We start from the raw sequence: 18,497 nt of genomic DNA on the forward strand, positions 1-18,497 counted from the left end.
TTTTACCTTGACAATTCATATTAAAATACTTTTCTTCTGGGAAACAAATATATCAGCTAACTAAGAGCAGAAGACAAAGGAGACTTGACTTAATGAAAGTTGATGCCACAATACATCAGCTGGTGAGAGTGTTGTGTGGATTTTGGCAGCTACTAATAGCCTGCATTAAAATTAAAATTTAAAATTGTTAAATTTTTAAATTGCTTACTTTCCGGGCTTATGTGAGTCCCCTGGGAAACGCTACAGACGTCAGCCAATAAAATAATAATCAGCAAGCTATCACCACAGAGAAAACTTCCGGAGATATGTGCCAAAGCAGATACACCCAAAAATGATGGTAGAAAGAAATGGAAGGGGCAGGTGATAAAATTATGATTCAGATAGACTGGGAGGAATGCTTGCATTAAAGATGAGGAATAGGCTGGGTGGACCTTTTTGCATTGTGGAACTAAAGTCATCTCCAACAGACATGTCCCAAAAGTGCTTTTTCAAAAGGCAACTGGACTATCTTTGTTTTTTCTCTTGAAGTTGTTTTGCTTCTCATCGAAGAAGCTTCTCCAGTCCGAACTGCCTTTTGAAAAAGCACCTTTGGAAAAACCATGACCTAGATGACCGAGAATCTCCACAGACATTCCCAGCGGACATAATAGCTAGCCATCAGAGTGGGTCACGAAGAGCAAACTTACCGCAGCATCTGAGATGGAGACTCGGTGGGACTCTATTGTCGGCCTCCTCCCTGTTCGTGGTGAAATATGCGTGGAGGGTCCCGTGGCATATGGACCAAAATCTGGAAGATCAGAGGAACTCAAGTAATTTCCAGTAGTCTTTTCTTGAAGGGAATACTTCCTGCCAGTCAAAATGGGCCTTTTGGGGATCTTCTTTGGCTCATGCAACTCATTGGTGCCATCCAGTTCTTCAGAGGTGCCTGAATCAACATTGACCCCATTCCTTTGGTTGTCTTCAGCTGTGCAATTAGATAACAGAAGGACACTTTCTTCTGTTGCTTTCTGACTGTTTGGTGTAATTCCATTGGGACCAACAGTTACACTGATGGCAGCTACTCTTTCGGCAAGAGCATCTTTGCTGAGCCACATGTCTGTGGCTTGGCCAACAATCTCAGCTGTAGACTCATCCATAGCTGAATCCTGGCTTTTTATGTTATTAGATGATAGTACGAGCCATCAGGACTGAAAAGATTTTTTGAAGAGTCCAAGGTGGGGATCTTGGCCACATGGATCTCTGGAAAGAACTGTAATAAAGAACAGAAGCAAAAAGGAAGCCATTACTTTTAAAGCCAGGATAGCAGGGGTAGCAAATTGGTGCCTTCCACATATTTTTGTACACAACTTTCATAAACCGTTGTCTACAGGTATTCCGTCTAAAATTCATGGGGGAGGTGGAGTCCCAAACATTTGGAGGTGGCTAAGTAGTCCACTGCTGTAACAGTATATTGTACTTCTTCATTTTCAATTCCTCACCCCCAACCATCTTGATCTACTTGTTGTAACCTGTCTCATAAGTACATTACTAACTCAGCTTTTGTCCTTCTGGTGCTAACATATATCTATCTTCATTAGTTGGACTATCAGAATGGGGCAGAAAAGTTTACTCTTTGGGGTATCTTAAAAAGCCACAAGTGCTGTAGCTTTTTTTCTACAGGAGCCGTATTATCCCCATAATCAACTTGATTGCCTGCCCTTACAAATCATGAAGGCACAAGACAGTGTACAGCCATTTTACATACTGCAGATGCCAAGATTCAGGTACAATCAATCATCTGTTCAGTTAATGTGGTTGCTGAGGACATATTTTGCCAGAAGGAGAAAAGATAACTTTTAAAAGCTGTATGAAGCCATAGAAATGCTGGAAAGAAAAAGAAAAAAACCCGCCTCTAATAGAACATATACAGGTTGAGTTAACCCTTCAGCGGCAAGTAAGTAAGGAGGCAAGTGGCTTTGAAAAGAGATGCTTTAAAATGGCAATTGGTGGGAGGTGAATGAATTGGTTTGCTTTAAGGGCTGAGGCTCTTCACCTGACATGATTTTAGGAGGAGAAGGCTATCAGGAGCAGAAGGCTGTTTCCCCTTTTCTTCTCTTTGTAAAGACCAAATCACTGGCTATGCCTCAGGAATTAGCTGTATCCTTCCCATCTTTCCTTCTGCTTCATAGGCACCTAGCCAGGAACTGTTCTATCAGCAGTTGATAGAACATTCCAATAAAGGAGAATATTTGTAGCTCAGGGTTGAAATCAGGGGTCCTTGGTGCTCTCTGAGCTTGGTTGTTTTCTTGCAGTCGTCTCATTAACAAACTAGTTAACATCAACAGTGCTGACCATTGTTCATCAAACGTGCAAGAAAACAACTAAACTCAGAAAGGACCAAGGAGCCCTCATTTCATATAACAATTGCAGGTACTGGGGCTGGTCTAAACGCTTGTAGCTTCCCAATCCTGCCCATTTGAACATGTAGAAATAAGAGTTAGAAGAACTGGGATGAGGCACCATCTTGTCCCACATCCTAGGTAGTGGTGCTATTCTACCGGTTCGGCCCGGTTCTGGCATCCAGCTGAGACCAAACCGGTTCTCTCTGAGAGGCTGCTGTTGGGCCCACCTGCCCGCCTGGGCTCCCTAACCTTTCTGTCCTGCTTTTGAAGCGCAGCTGCTTTGCGCGGCACAGCAGATTGCCGCGTGTCAGCTGTTGAAGCTACAGGGAGAGTGCAGGATTGCAGGAGGTGAGTAGGAAAGCCTCTGCACATGCGCAAAGTGTGCGTTTGGCGTGTGCATGTGTGCCCACCAAGCCGCGCCCACTGAACCGGTGGTAAACCACAGAGGTGGTATTCAGCAGGTTCTGACCAGTTCTGGAGAACCGGTAGCAGAAATTTTGAGTAGTTCAGAGAACCGGCAAATACCACCTCTGACTGGCGATTTTACAGTATCCTTCCCCTGCCACGTCCACCAAGCCATGCCCCCAGAACTGGTAGTAAGAAAATTTGAATCCCACCACTGATTCTATGGCTGGTCTCTCATTCTGGACAGACAAAATGATGGCTCCAGACACAACAAATGTTCCGGTGCTGGTCTGCTGAAATTCTGCACAAGAAATAGCTAATGTAAGGTGTGTGTGTGGGGTGTGTGTGGTTTTTTTTGGGTGGGTGGGAGGAGGTGTTCCCTGCCAAGTCAACAACAATCTCAGGTAGCTGGCTGTCTATTCATTTGGAATTGAAATGGCACCATTCGAAAACACTTCTTTAAGTAGGATGGGATGAGATGCAGAAAATCAGGTTAGCTGCTGAAAACAGAAGGCACGAACAAAAATGAAGAACAGATGAATAAGAGTGGATTTATTGGTTCACACTTTGTGGGTAAGTAGCCTAATGAGATAGAACATTAAAACAGCATCTCTAGCAAGCTCTCTACCTCCCTAGGCGAAAAAAAAATCACAATACAATTCTCTACACAAGTGGGAATGGAAACTTTCTACTCCTACAAGGAAGGCAGCATTGTCATAGGACAAGGCAACACAGCAGCTGACTTGCTGCAAATCATCCCCTTCATTTGCAAAAATACTTTAAGCTGTGTCTAAGGATAGCACAGAGGTACAAGAGAGAACCATTTCTCAACTTCTGATGTCATGTTAATGGTAATAGCAGTGATAGCAATGTTCCAATATCTAAGGCACGGGTGTCAAACTCGTGGCGTCACGTTGCTGTCACGTGACATTTCACAACATTTTTTCCCCTTCACAGAGCTGGGATGGGCATGGCCTGCACGGGACACATCTGGCCCACAGCCTGCCAGCTTGACATCCCTGATAAGGGGCTGCCACAAAGAAGAGGGGAGTCAACCTATTCTTCAAAGAGCCAGAAGACAGGATAAGAAGCAATGGATAGAAACTATTCAAGGAGAGATCCAATCTAGAACCAAGGAGACATTTCCTAACAGAACGATTAATCAGTGGAACGATTTGCCTCCAAGAAGTTGTGAATGCTCCAACACTGGAGGTTCTTAAGAAGAGATTGGACAACCCTTTGTCTGAAGGGTTTCTGTCTAGGCAGGGGGTTGGACTAGAAGATCTCTAAGGTCCCTTTAAACTCTGTTTTTCTGTTATTCTGTCCTGCTCACTATGGAAGCCACTTTTGGAACAGGCAACTTTCTTTCACCAGCAATTATTTCATGAATGTATCCATAATGCCAACATTTCAAATCTGCATATTGGGTCCTCAAAGTTGCCTACAGGTAATCCTTGATGTACCATCACTTGTTTAATGACCATCCGAAGTTACAACAATGCTGGGAAAAAACCCTATAACTGGTCGTTACACCAGAGGTGGTATTCAGCCAGTTCTGACAGGTTCTGCAGAACCAGTAGAGGAAATTTTGAATAGTTCGGAGAACCGGCAAATCCCACCTCTGATTGCCCGCCCCATCTATTCTCTGCCTCCCGAGTCCCAGCTGATCGGCTGGGTCTTGTTTGGTTGCCCTGCACAGGAGAATGGAGCTGGAAAGCAGGTTAAGTGGGGTGGCGAAGGAATGGGGATTTCGCAGTAATCTTCCTCCAGGAGTGGCGAGGGAATGGGGATTTTACAATATCCTTCCCCTGCTGCGCCCACCAAGCCACACCACGCCCACCAAGCCACGCCCACAGAACCAGTAGTAAAAAAAATTGAATACCACCACTGCCTTATACGTACAACTGTTGCAGCGTCCCTGCAGGCATGTGATCAAAATTCAAGCACCCAGCATATGGGATGTATGCACGATAGTTGCAGCATCCTAAGGTCACATGAGCTCCATCTGCAACCTTCCCAGTCGGTTTCACAAACAAAGCCAGTAGGCAAAGCTGGATTTGCTTAATGAGCATGTGATCTGCTCAATGACCATAACAACATTTTTAAATCAAATTAGACATGACTCACTTAATGACCATCAATGGATGTTCTAGTCTCAATTGTGGTCATATGTCGAGGAACTACCTGCCCTTCTGCTGTATCCTGTAACTGGAAATGCTGTTAAAAGGAACATGTTCCAGTCTAATTGAAATAACATTAATGTTCTGTTGCAGACTCCACATATTGTATTTGTTTTATATCTTGGCATGGGAAACCTTGATATTTTGTGGATGCAGCTTGTGTCAGCCACTATTTTACTGCACCAACTAAAGCAAGTTACAAGTTCTAATTACTTAATTACTATAATAATATCTGCTTGCCCCAGCAAACTAAATGCATCAGTTCTTTTAAAAAAGGACAAAATATTATTTTCTTAGCAGTGTTCTTTGCATTTCAGCATATATATATATATATATATATATATATATATATATATATATATATATATATATATATATATATATATAACACATAGGACGGTTTGGTTTGTACGAATGTTTGAATAGAATAGAATAACAGAGTTGGAAGGGACCTTGGAGGTCTTCTAGTCCAACCCTCTGCCTAGGCAGGAAACCCTACACCACTTCAGACAAATGGTTATCCAACATCTTTTTAAAAACTTCCAGTGTTGGAGCATTCACAACTTCTGGAGGCAAATTGTTCCACCAATTAACTAACTATCAGGAAATTTCTCCTTAGTTCTAAGTTGCTTCTCTCCTTGATTAGTTTCCACCCATTGCTTCTTGTCCTGCCCTCAGGTGCTTTGGAGAATAGCTTGACTCCCTCTTCTTTGTAGCAGCCCATGAGATATTGGAACACCGCTATCATGTCTCCTCTAGTCCTTCTTTTCATTAGACTAGACATACCCAGTTCCTGCAACCGTTCTTCATATGTTTTAGCCTCCAGTCCCCTAATCCTCTTTGTTGCTCTTCCCTGCACTCTTTCTAGAGTCTCAACATCTTTGTGATTTGTCTATTTACTTTTAGGGTAGCCTCTCTTAGTTCTCTGTCTCCTTCCCAAACAGACCAGACAGGAAACATAACCAGATGAGCTATTTCCACTTTATTGTATGGCTACATTAACAGAATCTTGCAAGTCTGAAAGTATATGTCCCCCACCTCTCCTTTACAACTCAAATATATTAAGGAGGGTCCCCTTCTAAGCCTCTTGCCCCACCCAATACCCAGCTGTAGGCTATGCCCTCTCTTATCTGACAGTTCCCTTGGTCCAATCTTCTCCCCCTACCCCGTCTCCTGAGGCCATTCCCACATACCATTACATAGAGTATAATTAAGTTGCAAACAAATAATGATGCTTTTGAAATTTTTGTTATGTGACCTTTGCCTCCAAGTTTGTGTCATTAAAATACCTTTCCAAAGTGAAGCCCACAGCATCAGAAACCAGCTACTATACTAACAGAATGGTCCATAAATATCTCTGCTGTTCCATTAGGCAGTGCTAATCTTTCCAAGATATGTTATTAAATGTGAAAACATGCATCTAAGGGGGGGCAGAATCCCACAAAAAAGCTACGGGTTAGGCCATTCCCCCAATAATCAGGCAATGAGTATCAACAGAAACAATGTCAAAATCAGGTCTTCCTTTCCTTGTCTGTTGCAATGGCTACCCTTTGGAACAGCATTCCACCCAAGAGATCTGCATGGCTTCCATCCTAATGATTTTTTTTTTAAAAAAAACTTTGATCACCTGGCAGTTCCCCACAAATCTTGTGAGAAGGTGGATGTTGACTATCGGTGGGTTTCAAAAAAAATTCCTAACAGTTTGGAGAGCTCGCTGATGTTAGTTTATCAATGAATTCACTATAATATTATGACCAATACAAGATATTACAGTATTGTTCATATTATTGTATCAATTCATTGATAAAACAGTGTCTTCTGAGAGTGATAAAATATAAGGTTTTTTGTTTTTTCCCTTTCCCTTTTTAGTTTGTATTCCTTGTTTGTATTTTTAACTTTTTAAAGATCCTTTTCTTCTTTAAGATTAAATATTTTTGTTAAAATATCCAATAAAAGACAAGGAAGGAAGGGAGGAAGGAAGGGAGGAAGGGATTACAGCTTGCATTGCTGTTAAATTTAATACTAGATCTCTGTAAAACTACCTTTTAAAATCTATGTTTCCCAAATATGTTGACTTCATTTCCCATAATCTCCAATGAATGATGATTGAAGAATGATAAATTCCAACACATCTAAAGGACTGCAGGTTAGAAATACTGATATAAAACATGCAAAGACACTGATCCAAATTGGCAGAATACAGAAATTTACTTAAATTAGGATCCTGTTTTTCACCAGTAGTCCTTGACTTAACAGCATTTGTTTAATGACCGTTTGAAGTTAGAATGGCGCTGAAAAAAGTGATTTATGACCATTTTTCACACTTATAACTGTTACAGCATCCCCATGGTCACATGATCAAAATTCAGACGCTTGGCAGTCAGCATGTATTTATTTGCAATCTCCTGAGTTCATGTGATCACCTTTTGTGACCTTCTAACAAGCAAAGTCAATGGGAAAGCCAGGTTCACTTAACAACCACAAGAAGAAAGGTTGTAAAATTTATGTCTATGGAGATTCTCAGTCCTCCAGGTCATGGTTGTCACAAAGGTGCTTTTTCAAGAGGCAACTGGTTTTTCTTTGAAGACGTTTTGCTTCTCATCCAAGAAACCTCTTCAGCTCTGACTGGATTGTTGTAAAATTTACTTAACAACTGTCTTGTTTGGCAATGGAAATTGTAATAGTAAGTTGAGGACAATCTGCAGTCAGTATAATGTGCAATATTGGTCATTTTCTTCTCTTTCCAAATGTTGGAGATAACGGCATATTTTAAACATGGAAAAATGAAGAACTATATGATAATGTTTCAATCCAATTTAAATCCTTTTGTGATATGCTAGGCTACTCAAAAGATGTAACAAACAGCCAAAAGGATCAGTGGAACTATTGCCTAAAACTAACCCTCAGGTAAACGAAACACAGCATTTCTACAAACTTGGCAAAAAATATACTTCTCAAATTGGAATCAACAAGCAGTACTATTTTTAGAAAAGAAACAGAAGGGGAAAAGCAGTTTGGAACATCTAAGGATGGTGAGTTGGAAGAGAGCTCCTTCCCTGAATTGCATTTAAAAAAAGCAGGTACTAGAAAGCTAATATGATTGGCCAGGAAGAAAAATGTACAACCATAGAATTGTAATCTGCATCTGCACAACATATTTTAGCTGGTCACATAATTAGCCCATTTGAAGAATTAGAACCATAAATTAGCCAAAAGTATCAGATTTGTACAGCATCCTTATAAAGAAAAAAAAAAAAACCAGGTGAAAAAGGTTTGCCATGGAAAAATAAGTTACAGAACCCAACAGTGAAAAGAAACAACCATGTTTATTGCAGCATTGATATTGGGTGCTGACTTTACCAGAAAGAAGGATTCTGAACAATGGAAAATGAAAGATTTTTTATACAATTTGAGGATTATGAGGTCAGAAATCCTAGGGATCTAATTGGCTGAGAAAAGTTTGGGGAGAACCTAGGTAGATCCTTGTCCATATTATCTGGGGTTAGTTCTATTGGTAGACAAAAGACACCCTTTCAAAGGTGTCAGCAGAGCTGGGAAGTCCTTGTTACGGAGGTGGGATGTTGAGATAATTGGAGACTTGTCTGTGATTGAAGATGGAACTTTGAGTTTCTCACTTCGTTGCAATTCCCTTGTTAGAGTTGTATTGTGAGCTGTAAGGATGCTCTCTTCTTTAGTTTAATTGGGATTACAGGGCTTTTATCTGGGCACAGGGAGGACCAATTTCAGAGGATTAAACAGAGAGATTAATTAGGTTTGATCCCACTCACATCTAAATGAAAGAGTGCAGCCTCCATTTGCTTTGCGAAATTTATTTTCTAAGGTTAGCATATTGAACAACAGGAATTTACTAGCTTAATTGAGTGTGTTGTGCAAACATGGTTACAATGTAGAAAGAGGCCTTGGAAGTAGTCTATTCCCAACATTCTTTTCAATATAGGATTTATTGTGTACAATATACAGTAACTACAATAGTTGTGATGATGGTTATGCAGAACAGTTGTTTGCTGGCAATTTAACATATGCACTTACAGTTAACCTATTTCCTTGGGAAAAAAATAAAGGACAAACCTGAAAAAAATATGAAAGTTGGTAAGGTTAATATATATATATGGCCTTCAGCTTTGTTCGGGTATTTTCCCACGTCATTATAGTTGTGCTTTTAAAGTTGTAGCAACGTTTCAGCAGAATCTCATCTGCCATCATCAGGCTTCTGTATTGTGTCCGTCTGTGAGTCAGACTTTTACAGTGGTTTCAGAATTAAATTTGGGGCAGCCTATTGCTGTGCCAGAATGGTTTTTTCTTCATCCTGATTGGTTGGGAGTCTTGGTCTGTGTTTATTGGTCTCGGAGTTTGCTGTGTTCTGCTTGATTGGTGTCTCTAATATCTTCTGTCTGTTTTTTGGCTCTTTTTGTATCTTGATTGGCTGGCAGCATTGTGTTACTTTATTGGAGGCCTTTAGTGCAGCTTGGCTTCGGGTAAATGGACGGCTATCATTAGTTAGGAAGCTGGGTTTCATCTGGGTGCCTGGTTGGGATGTGTTTGAGCTGGAGGTATCAGGGGGATCTGTTTGTGCCCAGGTGTTTGCCTGGCTTGTGGTGTGGAGATTTTTTTGTTTGTGAGTGCAGGCTTCCAAATGATTGACAGCCTGGTGGAATCATCTCTTCTGTTCATGCTTTCTGGTCTTTTTTCAATCTCTATGGCTTCTCTGATGATTCTGTGGCTGGAATTTTCTATAGTGGCTAGGGTTTTGGTGCCATTGAAGTTGATGCTATGACCTGTGGCTTCCATGTGTTGGACTAGTGAGGAAGTGTGTTCCAGCTTTTTGACTGCATTTTTGTGTTCATCCAGGCGGGTGCTTATTCTTCTATTGGTCTGTCCAATGTATGTGGCCGGGCATGATGCACAGGGGACTTCGTATATGCCTTGGTTTTCCAGGTCAATTTTGTCTTTGGGGTTTCTGAGGATGGCTGCTATTTTTCTGTCTGTTTTGAAGGCAGTCTTGATGTGGTGTCTGTATAGTATCTTACTAATTTTGTCTGTATTTGTCTGTATTAATATATATATATATATATATATATATATATATATATATATATATATATATATATATATATATATATATATATTTATATCGTCTTAAGTTTTCATGGTACTTACATGTATGGCATTCAGCTTTGTTCGGGTATTTTCCCACGTCATAGTAGTGGTGCTTTTAAAGTTGTAGCAACATTTCAGCAGAATCTCCTCTGCCATCATCAGGCTTTTGTATAGTGTTCGTCTGTGAGTTAGACTTTTACTCTGAGAAGCACAGAGCTGAAGACAGAAGCCTGAAGATGATGAATGAGACTTCATCGAAACGTTGCCTAGATACTTCCAATCTTACGTGGGAGAAAACCGAATAACCAAAGATCCATATATATATATATATATATATATATATATATATATATACACACACACACACACACACACACACACACACACACACACATATACTGGTGGTGTGGGCTGGTGTGCTGGGCTGGTTGCTGCGCTGCTGCCTCTTGATTGGTTGATGGAGTTGATGTTGGTATAATGGGCTGTGTGATGGTCTTGTGAGTTTTGTTGTGGAGATATCCTGGAACTTGTGCTGTAATCTCCTGGGTCGTTTGTTTTGTAGTGATCTTTTTTCCATTAGCCTCTGGTGTTTTAATGGCTTGGGTAAAGGCTTGTGTGATGGGCTTGCGAGTTCTTTTGTTGTGGTAACCTGGGTCCTGCGTTGTAATCTCCTGGGTCGTTGGTGTTTTGATCTCTTTTCCATTAGCCTCCTGTGTAGTAATGGCTTGGGTAATGGGTTGTGTGATGACCTTGTGAGACTTATTGCTGTGGTATCCTTGGTCTTGTGCTGTGATATCCTGGGTCATTTGCTGTGTTGCAACTTCTTGAGTTCTTGTGGTGTAATTTCCTGAGTTTTCTGATGTGATATCCTGAGCGGGTGGCTGTGATGTAGCATTCTCGGTTTTCGTCTGGCTTCGAGTTTGGGGTCTGGGTCTGTGTTCTTGGCGTGTGTCAGCTTGTTTGGTTTTGGAGTCGGGGGGTGCGACAGCTGGCGAGGCAGCCGTGGTCTGTTTTCTGGATGGTGGTTGTCCTTCATTTATAGGATGGGCTTGGGCCTGGGTCTGATGGCGGTGGTATCCCATGTTGTTTCAGGTCTGGTGTTGGTTTTCGTGGCTGGGATTCGTTTGTTGGTGAGGGCTAGCTTCCAGATGTCTGGAGGCGGGAGGTATCGTCCCGTCTATTCATGTTATGGGGGTGTTTCTCTATCTCGATGACTTCCCTGATTATTCTCTTGCTGGAGTGTTCAGTGTTGGATATTAATTTGGTTCCTTCGAAATTAATTTCATGTTCTGTGGCTTTAAGGTGCTGGAAGAGGGAGGAAGTATTTTCTTCTCTTCTGACTGCGTTTTTGTGTTCTGACTGCGTTTTTGTGTACATTTATTCTCCTGTTGGTTTGTCCAATGAATGTGGCTGGGCAATTGTTGCATGGTATTTCATAAACTCCTTGGTTTTCTAGCTGGATCTTGTCTTTGGGGTTTCTTAGGATGTTGGCTATTTTTTGGTCAGTGCCGAAGGCTGTCCTGATATTGTGTTTGTGGAGAATTTTGCTGATTTTGTCTGTGGTGCCTTTGATGTAGGAGAGGAGTGCGATACCATTGTCTTGTTCTGTGTCTTGGTTTTTTGGGGGTATCTCTTTTTGGATTAGATTGGTGATAGTGTTTCTTCGGAATCCGTTGGAAATTAATCCGTTAGTGAGGGTGTGTAGTTCTGTTCTCAGGTGGTCTTTGTCAGCTAGGCGTTTGGTTCTGGAGGTCTTGGCTACGGAGTTGATCTGTGCAGGGTGGTGATGGGATTGTGCATTTAGGTAGCGGTTGGTGTGCGTTTTTTTCTGGTAGATGGTGTGTCCTAGGGAGCCATTGCATTTTTTATAAATTAGGACGTCCAGGAAGGGAAGTTGGTTGTTGGTTTCTGTTTCCATGGTGAATTGTATTTTGGGGTGTAGGTTGTTAAGATGTGTGAGGAAGTTGTCCAGTTTTTCTTTCCCGTGTGGCCAAATTAGGAAAGTGTCATCTACATATCTGAGCTAGAGTTTGTGTTTGTGTTCGGATTTGTCTAGAGCGTTGGTTTCAAAGTGTTCCATGTATAGGTTAGCGATGACGGGTGAGAGGGGTGATCCCATGGGTGCTCCTTCTATCTGTTTGTATCTTTGTCTATTGTGAATGAAGTATGTGTTAGTTAGGCAGCGGTTGGTCAGATCTAGGATGTGTTTGGGGGGGCTGTCAAGGCTTCTTTGATGGGTACTTGGGTGAAGAGGGATATGACATCAAAGCTCAAGAGTAGGTCGCTGGGTTGTAGGTTTTGTTTCTTTATTGTTTCTATGAAGTGGAAGGAGTTTTGTACGTGTGAGGTGATGGATTCTGTGTAGGGCTGGAGTTGTTTGGCGAGAAATTTGGCAAGATTCTGTAGAGGTGAGCCTATGGAGCTGACTATGGGTCTGAGTGGTATTCCTTCTTTGTGTATCTTGGGGAGGCCATAGAGCTTAGGGCAGGGGTGGGCAAACTACGGCCCGCGGGACACATCCGGCCCGTTGGTCTGTCCAATCCGGCCCTTCCCTTTAAAAAAAATCGCTGCCATTGGTCTGTCCAAACCGGCCCGCCCCTGAAAAAAAATTGCTGGGCGTGGTGTATTGCCCTGTGCCGCGTGGCCCCCAAAGCTGGAAAACAGTGCGGAGCGATAGGAGTAGGAAAGAAAAGAAATTTGCAAAGGCATCGGCTGGGAGTTCAAAATCACCTTTGAGTGCGACCTCTCCAAAGGTGAGTCCCCCCGATCCCCCCTTCCAGGGCTTTGCAAAGGCAAAGCTTGCAGGCTGGAGTTTCTTCCCACGGAGGCGGGAGGGGTTCTGCCCAGCGGGCGGGCGGGCTGCTTGGAGCAGGCTGCCGTGCGGCTCGGGGGTGGAGGCGCGCGCTCGTGAATGAAAGCGAAGCCGAAAGTTGCTGGGAATTGCTCAGGTTTCCCGAGGGCTTTGCAAAGGCAAAGCTTGCAGGCTGCCAAGGAGGGCGAAGGGTTCTGCCCGGCGGGTGGGGCGGGCTGCTTGGAGCAGGCTGCCGTGCGGCTCGGTGGGGCGGAGCGCGAGCGCTCGTGAATGAAAACGAAGCCCGAAAGTTGCTGGGAATTGCAAAGGCAAAGCTTGCAGGCTGCCAAGGAGGGTGAAGGGTTCTGCCTGGCGGGTGGGGCGGGCTGCTTGGAGCAGGCTGCCGTGCGGCTCGGGGGGGAGGCGCGGCGCTCGTGAATGAAACGAAGCCGAAAGTTGCTGGGAATTGCTCAGGTTTCCCCGAGGGCTTTGCAAAGGCAAAGCTTGCAGGCTGCCAAGGAGGCGAAGGGTTCTGCCCGGCGGGTGGGGCGGGCTGCGAGCGCTCGCGCCTCCCCCGAGCCGCACAGCAGCCTGCTCCAAGCAGCCCGCCCACCCGCCCGGGCAGAACCCTTCGCCCTCCTTGGCAGCCTGCAAGCTTTGCCTTTGCAAAGCCCTCGGAAACCTGAGCAATTCCCAGCAACTTTCGGCTTCGTTTTAACTCAAGAGCGCTGGCGCCTGCCCAAGCCGCGCGGCGGAGGGAAGCCCGACAGGCGGGCTGCTTGGAGGAGGCGACCTGGAGGCGCTCCGGGCTTCCCTTCCGCCGTGTGGCTCGGGCGCGGCGCGCAGCGCCCGCAGAAGTTAATAGGAAGGCGAAAGTTGCTGGGAAGTTGCTTGGGTGCTGGGAGCAGGCTTTTAAGAGCTGCACCCCAAGGAGCAACTGGCGGCCAGAGGGGGGAAAGGCAGGCAAAAGCCCCCCACACCCCTCGGCAAGCGGTTTGCAGGGTTAGCCAGCAGTTTCTCACAAGAGACTGAAGGCCGGTCTGCTCTTCCCAATTAGATGTTGGTTCAAGAGGGAGGGTTAGCCCTGCTACTAATTGGTGGTTCACAGTTTAACCGTGGGCACCTGAGGAGTTATGTTTTGGGGGGTGGGCGTTTATTCATTTCTTAGCTTATAAGTGGCCAACTTGTGTAAGCTGAGGGGGTACATTCATACATACATACACACAAACACACACACACAGTCGTTTATTCGTAGGGAAGAATCTGTCTATCTATCTATCTATCTATCTATCTATCTATCTATCTATCTATCTATCTTTGTTGTGTTTTTAATAGGGAGAATATCCTGTCTGCACATTAGGCACAGTGACTTGATTTTTCGGAGCCCGAGCCATTTTCAATTATCGCTCTTCTTCTACTGGTCAGATCAGAACCCATCTGCAGCAATGTCAAAGAAAAGAAAAGTCGACAGTGAGTGCCGGGTGTTTAATAAAGAATGGACACCTAAATACTTTTTACTGAAGTCCGGTCAAAGGCTGTATGTCTTATTTGCCAAGAAACCATTGCAGTTTTCAAAGAATACAACATCAGCCGTCACTTTTCCACCAAGCATGCTAATTACGCCAGCAACCTTTCAACGCAGAACGTACGGCTACCGCTCATAGGTTGGTAGCTAGGTTGCAGGCTCAGCAAAGCACCTTTAACCGGAGCAACTTCCATCCAAGAAGCAAGCACGAAGACAAGTTATTTACTGGCATTCAAACTAGCAAAAGCCAGCAAGCCTTTCTCCGAGGGGAATTTCTTAAAGAGTGTATGGTAGAGACAGCAAGTATTTTATGTCCTGAGAGCAAGAACAAATTTGAAACAATTAGCTTATCACGCAGGACAGTGACTCGCCGTGTTGAAGTAATTGACGAACACTTAACTAGCAAGCTAAACAAAAAGCGGAGTCATTTACATTATATTCTTTGGCACTGGGCGAAAGCAATGACATAAAGGACACCGCTCAGCTTTTAATTTTTATCAGAGGGATTAATGAAAATTTCGAGATAACGGAGGAGTTTTTGGCTATGGAATCCCTGAAAGGAAAAACACGGGAGTCGATTTATTTAACAGTGTGTCAGCGGTCATACAGAGGCACAAGTTACCTTGAGTACGCTCGCCAGCGTTACCACAGATGGATCACCAAATCTGACAGGAAAAACGCCGGGATGCTCAAAAGAATCCAGGACAGGGTGAAAGAGGACAACCCTGAGCAGGAGGTAATTTTCCTACACTGCATAATTCATCAGGAAGCACTGTGTAAATCCGTGTTGCAGCTTGACCATGTAGTGAAGCCAGTTGTGAAACTCGTTAACTTTATTCGAGCGGGACTTCATCATCGTCAGTTTATTCATTTTCTTGAAGAAACTGGCGCTGATCACATGGACTTGCTTTACCATTCTAATGTCCGCTGGTTAAGTTTGGGAAAAGTATGTCAACGTGTGTGGGAGCTCAAACAGGAGATTATTTCATTTTTGGAGCTACTTGAGAACACTGAAAATTTTCCTGAGCTGAATGACACAGATTGGCTTTGTGATTTAGCTTTTACTGTGGACATACTGACACACATGAACGAGCTGAATGTGAAGCTACAAGGGAAAAACCAGTTTGTGCATGAAATGCAAGCAAACATCAGAGCCTTCAAAACCAGGCTAGTTTTATTTTGAAGCAAATGTCAGACAAGTCATTTGCTCATTTCCCACACTGGCTACGTTAAAGAGGCCCCTAACATGTGAAGAAATATAGGAAATCACTGGATGACCTGCATGAAGAATTCTGCCGTCGGTTTGGTGATTTTGGAAAAATTGATTGGGCACTTCAGCTGGTGTCATGTCCCTTCTCACAAGACCCAGAAACGGTGCCACAGGAGTTGCAGTTGGAACTGATTGATCTCCAATGTGACATGGTGTTAAAGGAGAAGTTCAACTCCCTGAAACTGGATGAGTTTTATGCTTCATTAAGTGCAGCCAAATTTAAAAACATCCAGAAGGTAGCACAGAGGATGCTGGTGTTGTTTGGCTCTACATAATGTGTGTGAACAGACTTTTAGTGTGATGAACACCAACAAAGCACCCACAGATCCCAGATGAGTGATGAACACCTCAGATCTGTTCTGAGAATTTCCACAACAAAATTACAACCAGACTTCGATGCACTGGCAAAAATGAGTGATCAACAACACTGTTCTCATTAAAATATGTTAATACTTTAATGCTTTTTTCTGTTTATGTTTGATATGTACTGTTAACAAGTGGAGTTTTTTATATGTATCGTATCTTGTGCTGACCCGGCCCGTCTGTCAAATTTTAAAAGTCAATGCGGCCCCCCGAGCCAAAAAGTTTGCCCACCCCTGGCTTAGGGCATCTGGATGATTTTTCTCTGGGGATGATTCTCTGCTGGATCTCTTCGCTGATGGGAGACGCTTTTATTTTGGATTTGGTGGTTTTTTCTAGGTGGGTGGTGGGGTCAGTATTCAGAGGTTTGTAAGCAGGGTCTTGGAGTAGGTTGGATAGTTTGGAGTGGTAGTTCGATGTGTTCATTACGACTGTGGTGTTGCCTTTGTCTGCTGGAAGAATGACTATATTGCTGTCTTTCCTCAGGTTGGTGAGTGCTTTTTGTTCTTCTCTGTGTTGGTTGCTTCTGGGTGGGGTGCTGAAGCAGAGGACGTTGGTGACTTCAAGTCTGATTTTGTTGGCTGCATCTGGGTTGATTTTGGTTAGGCTAGCTTCAACTCCGCACATAATGTTTTCAGTGGGGATGCGTTTGGGGGCGACTGCAAAGTTGAATCCTTTGGAAAGGACATTGGTTTCTGCTATGGTGAGGGTTCTGTCTGATATGTTGTGTACTGTTTGTTTCATGTGTTGTTGTGGGAAAGGGTTGGGTTTCTGGCGTTTCTCTAGTCTGTGGAGTTTCCTGGTGTGTGTGTCTGTCTTGTGGGAGGTTTGTTTCGGCTCTCCAGAAGGCTAGTTGTTTGGATTTGTCCCAGAGTGCTGGGTGGATTTTGATGCTGAGTTTGAGATGGAGTGTGAGTAGGTCTCTGTTGGTTTGGTCTAGTAGGAATCTTTTCTTGTGGATTTTGTTTCTGATTAGGGCTAATTCTGTTCTTTTCAGGATCCTTTCAGTGGCTGAAGTTTTGGAATGGAATTTGAGTTGGAAGCATGTGGGGATCACATTTTTTTCTCGGCAATTGTGTAGGAATGTGAGATCACACAAGATGGTGGCTCTTCGGACTTTGAGTTTCTCATAGGTCCTGGTTAGCCGGAAGGTTTCCTCCCCGTAGAGGTACGATATTTGTTTTCGTAGATTTTCACGGGTACAGGTATGTAGGTCTAGGTGTGTTCGGGTCTTTTCCCGTGTAAGATTAAGAGTATCTTGGCGACATTTTGGCGAGGTCCCACTCGCCATCCTCAGGCTGGTGCTTTCGGCTTCGTGCCAGTGCAAGCAGTGTGTGATCGGAGATGCCGTCTCTCTATAAATACTGATGGTGGGGGCTGGTGTGCTAGGCTGGTTGGCTGCGCTGCTGCCTCTTGATTCGTTGATGGAGTTGATGTTGGTATAATGGGCTGTGTGATGGCCTTGTGAGTTTTGTTGTGGAGATATCCTGGAACTTGTGCTGTAATCTCCTGGGTCGTTTGTTTTGTAGTGAAGCCAAAAGCCCCAGTCTGAGGATGGCGAGTGGGACCTCGCCGAAACGTCGCCAAGATACTCTTAATCTTCCTGCCAATTGATTTGAGGCTCCACCAGGAATGTATCACACTGGAGGTAGTTGACCGAGAAGAGAAGTTCCCACCTCCCTACTCCCTGTGCATCCGGCTCCCTTCCTCTCCATCTTTTTAATTGTAATTTTTACTGTTACTAGAAGCATTTATTTTTCGTGATTTTGTTGCCTTTTAATGTTGTAAGCTGCCCAGAGACATCTCGAGGCTAGATGGGTGGCAAACCAATCTAATCAATCAATCAATCAATCAATGAGATGCTCTACAAGTACATAAAACAGTTTTATTATTATTGGTGCAACATGCAAGCTAAATTACTGATAAGAGGCACCATTCAGATTTATGATAATATAAAAGCTAACATGCCATTAACTTCAGATGGATTCTCTTTAGTTTAAATACTATCAATGGAGCTTTGAGTTGCTTGGTAAAGAGATGAGTGATGTACAAATTTAATGAATGAATGAATGAATGAATGAATGAATAGGCAGGCATAATGAGCCGCACCAACTGAATTTTCACTCACTGTGTTAAATCAGTGGCAGCCAATTGCTTTCCTGGAGATATTATTGGCCGTTAATGGAAGGAGATACACTTTTATGTAACACAGGAAAAGGACAAGGCAAGAAGAGGCTCTGAAAGCAACCTCATAACAGCTTATGAAATGTCAGGTGGTCAATTAAAGCAGATGGAGAAATCTTTGCTTTCTTGCTGTCAGATTAATTGGTGAGAAAACGGCCAGAAATATGTTTCTGAGAAAGAAGATCTCAGTAGCTTCTCTGCTTCCTCCCTGTGATGCAATCAAGTGGAATAGTTTATTTTAATAGCAAAAGTCAGTGACTGTAAAGAGTTTAATATCCTCTAT

General features: G+C 43.4%; 1 protein-coding gene across 2 annotated transcripts in view; it reads right to left on the minus strand.

The window, feature by feature from the left end:
• The window catches only part of CAMKK1 (calcium/calmodulin dependent protein kinase kinase 1), a 141,777-nt gene that overhangs the window by 83,561 nt on the left and 39,719 nt on the right, over positions 1 to 18,497 (minus strand). For both annotated transcript variants that reach the window (XM_087957834.1, XM_026672430.2), the window contains exon 2: positions 687 to 1,249. In XM_087957834.1, coding sequence (XP_087813960.1) covers positions 687 to 1,136 — 450 coding nt within the window. In that variant the 5' untranslated portion in view covers positions 1,137 to 1,249. The remainder of the gene's footprint in view (positions 1 to 686; positions 1,250 to 18,497) is intronic.

The sequence above is a fragment of the Notechis scutatus genome, chromosome 1 (assembly GCF_049901735.1).
Source record: "Notechis scutatus isolate UNSWTSFEM ecotype Mainland chromosome 1, rNotScu1.2, whole genome shotgun sequence".
Taxonomy (NCBI): domain Eukaryota; kingdom Metazoa; phylum Chordata; class Lepidosauria; order Squamata; family Elapidae; genus Notechis; species Notechis scutatus.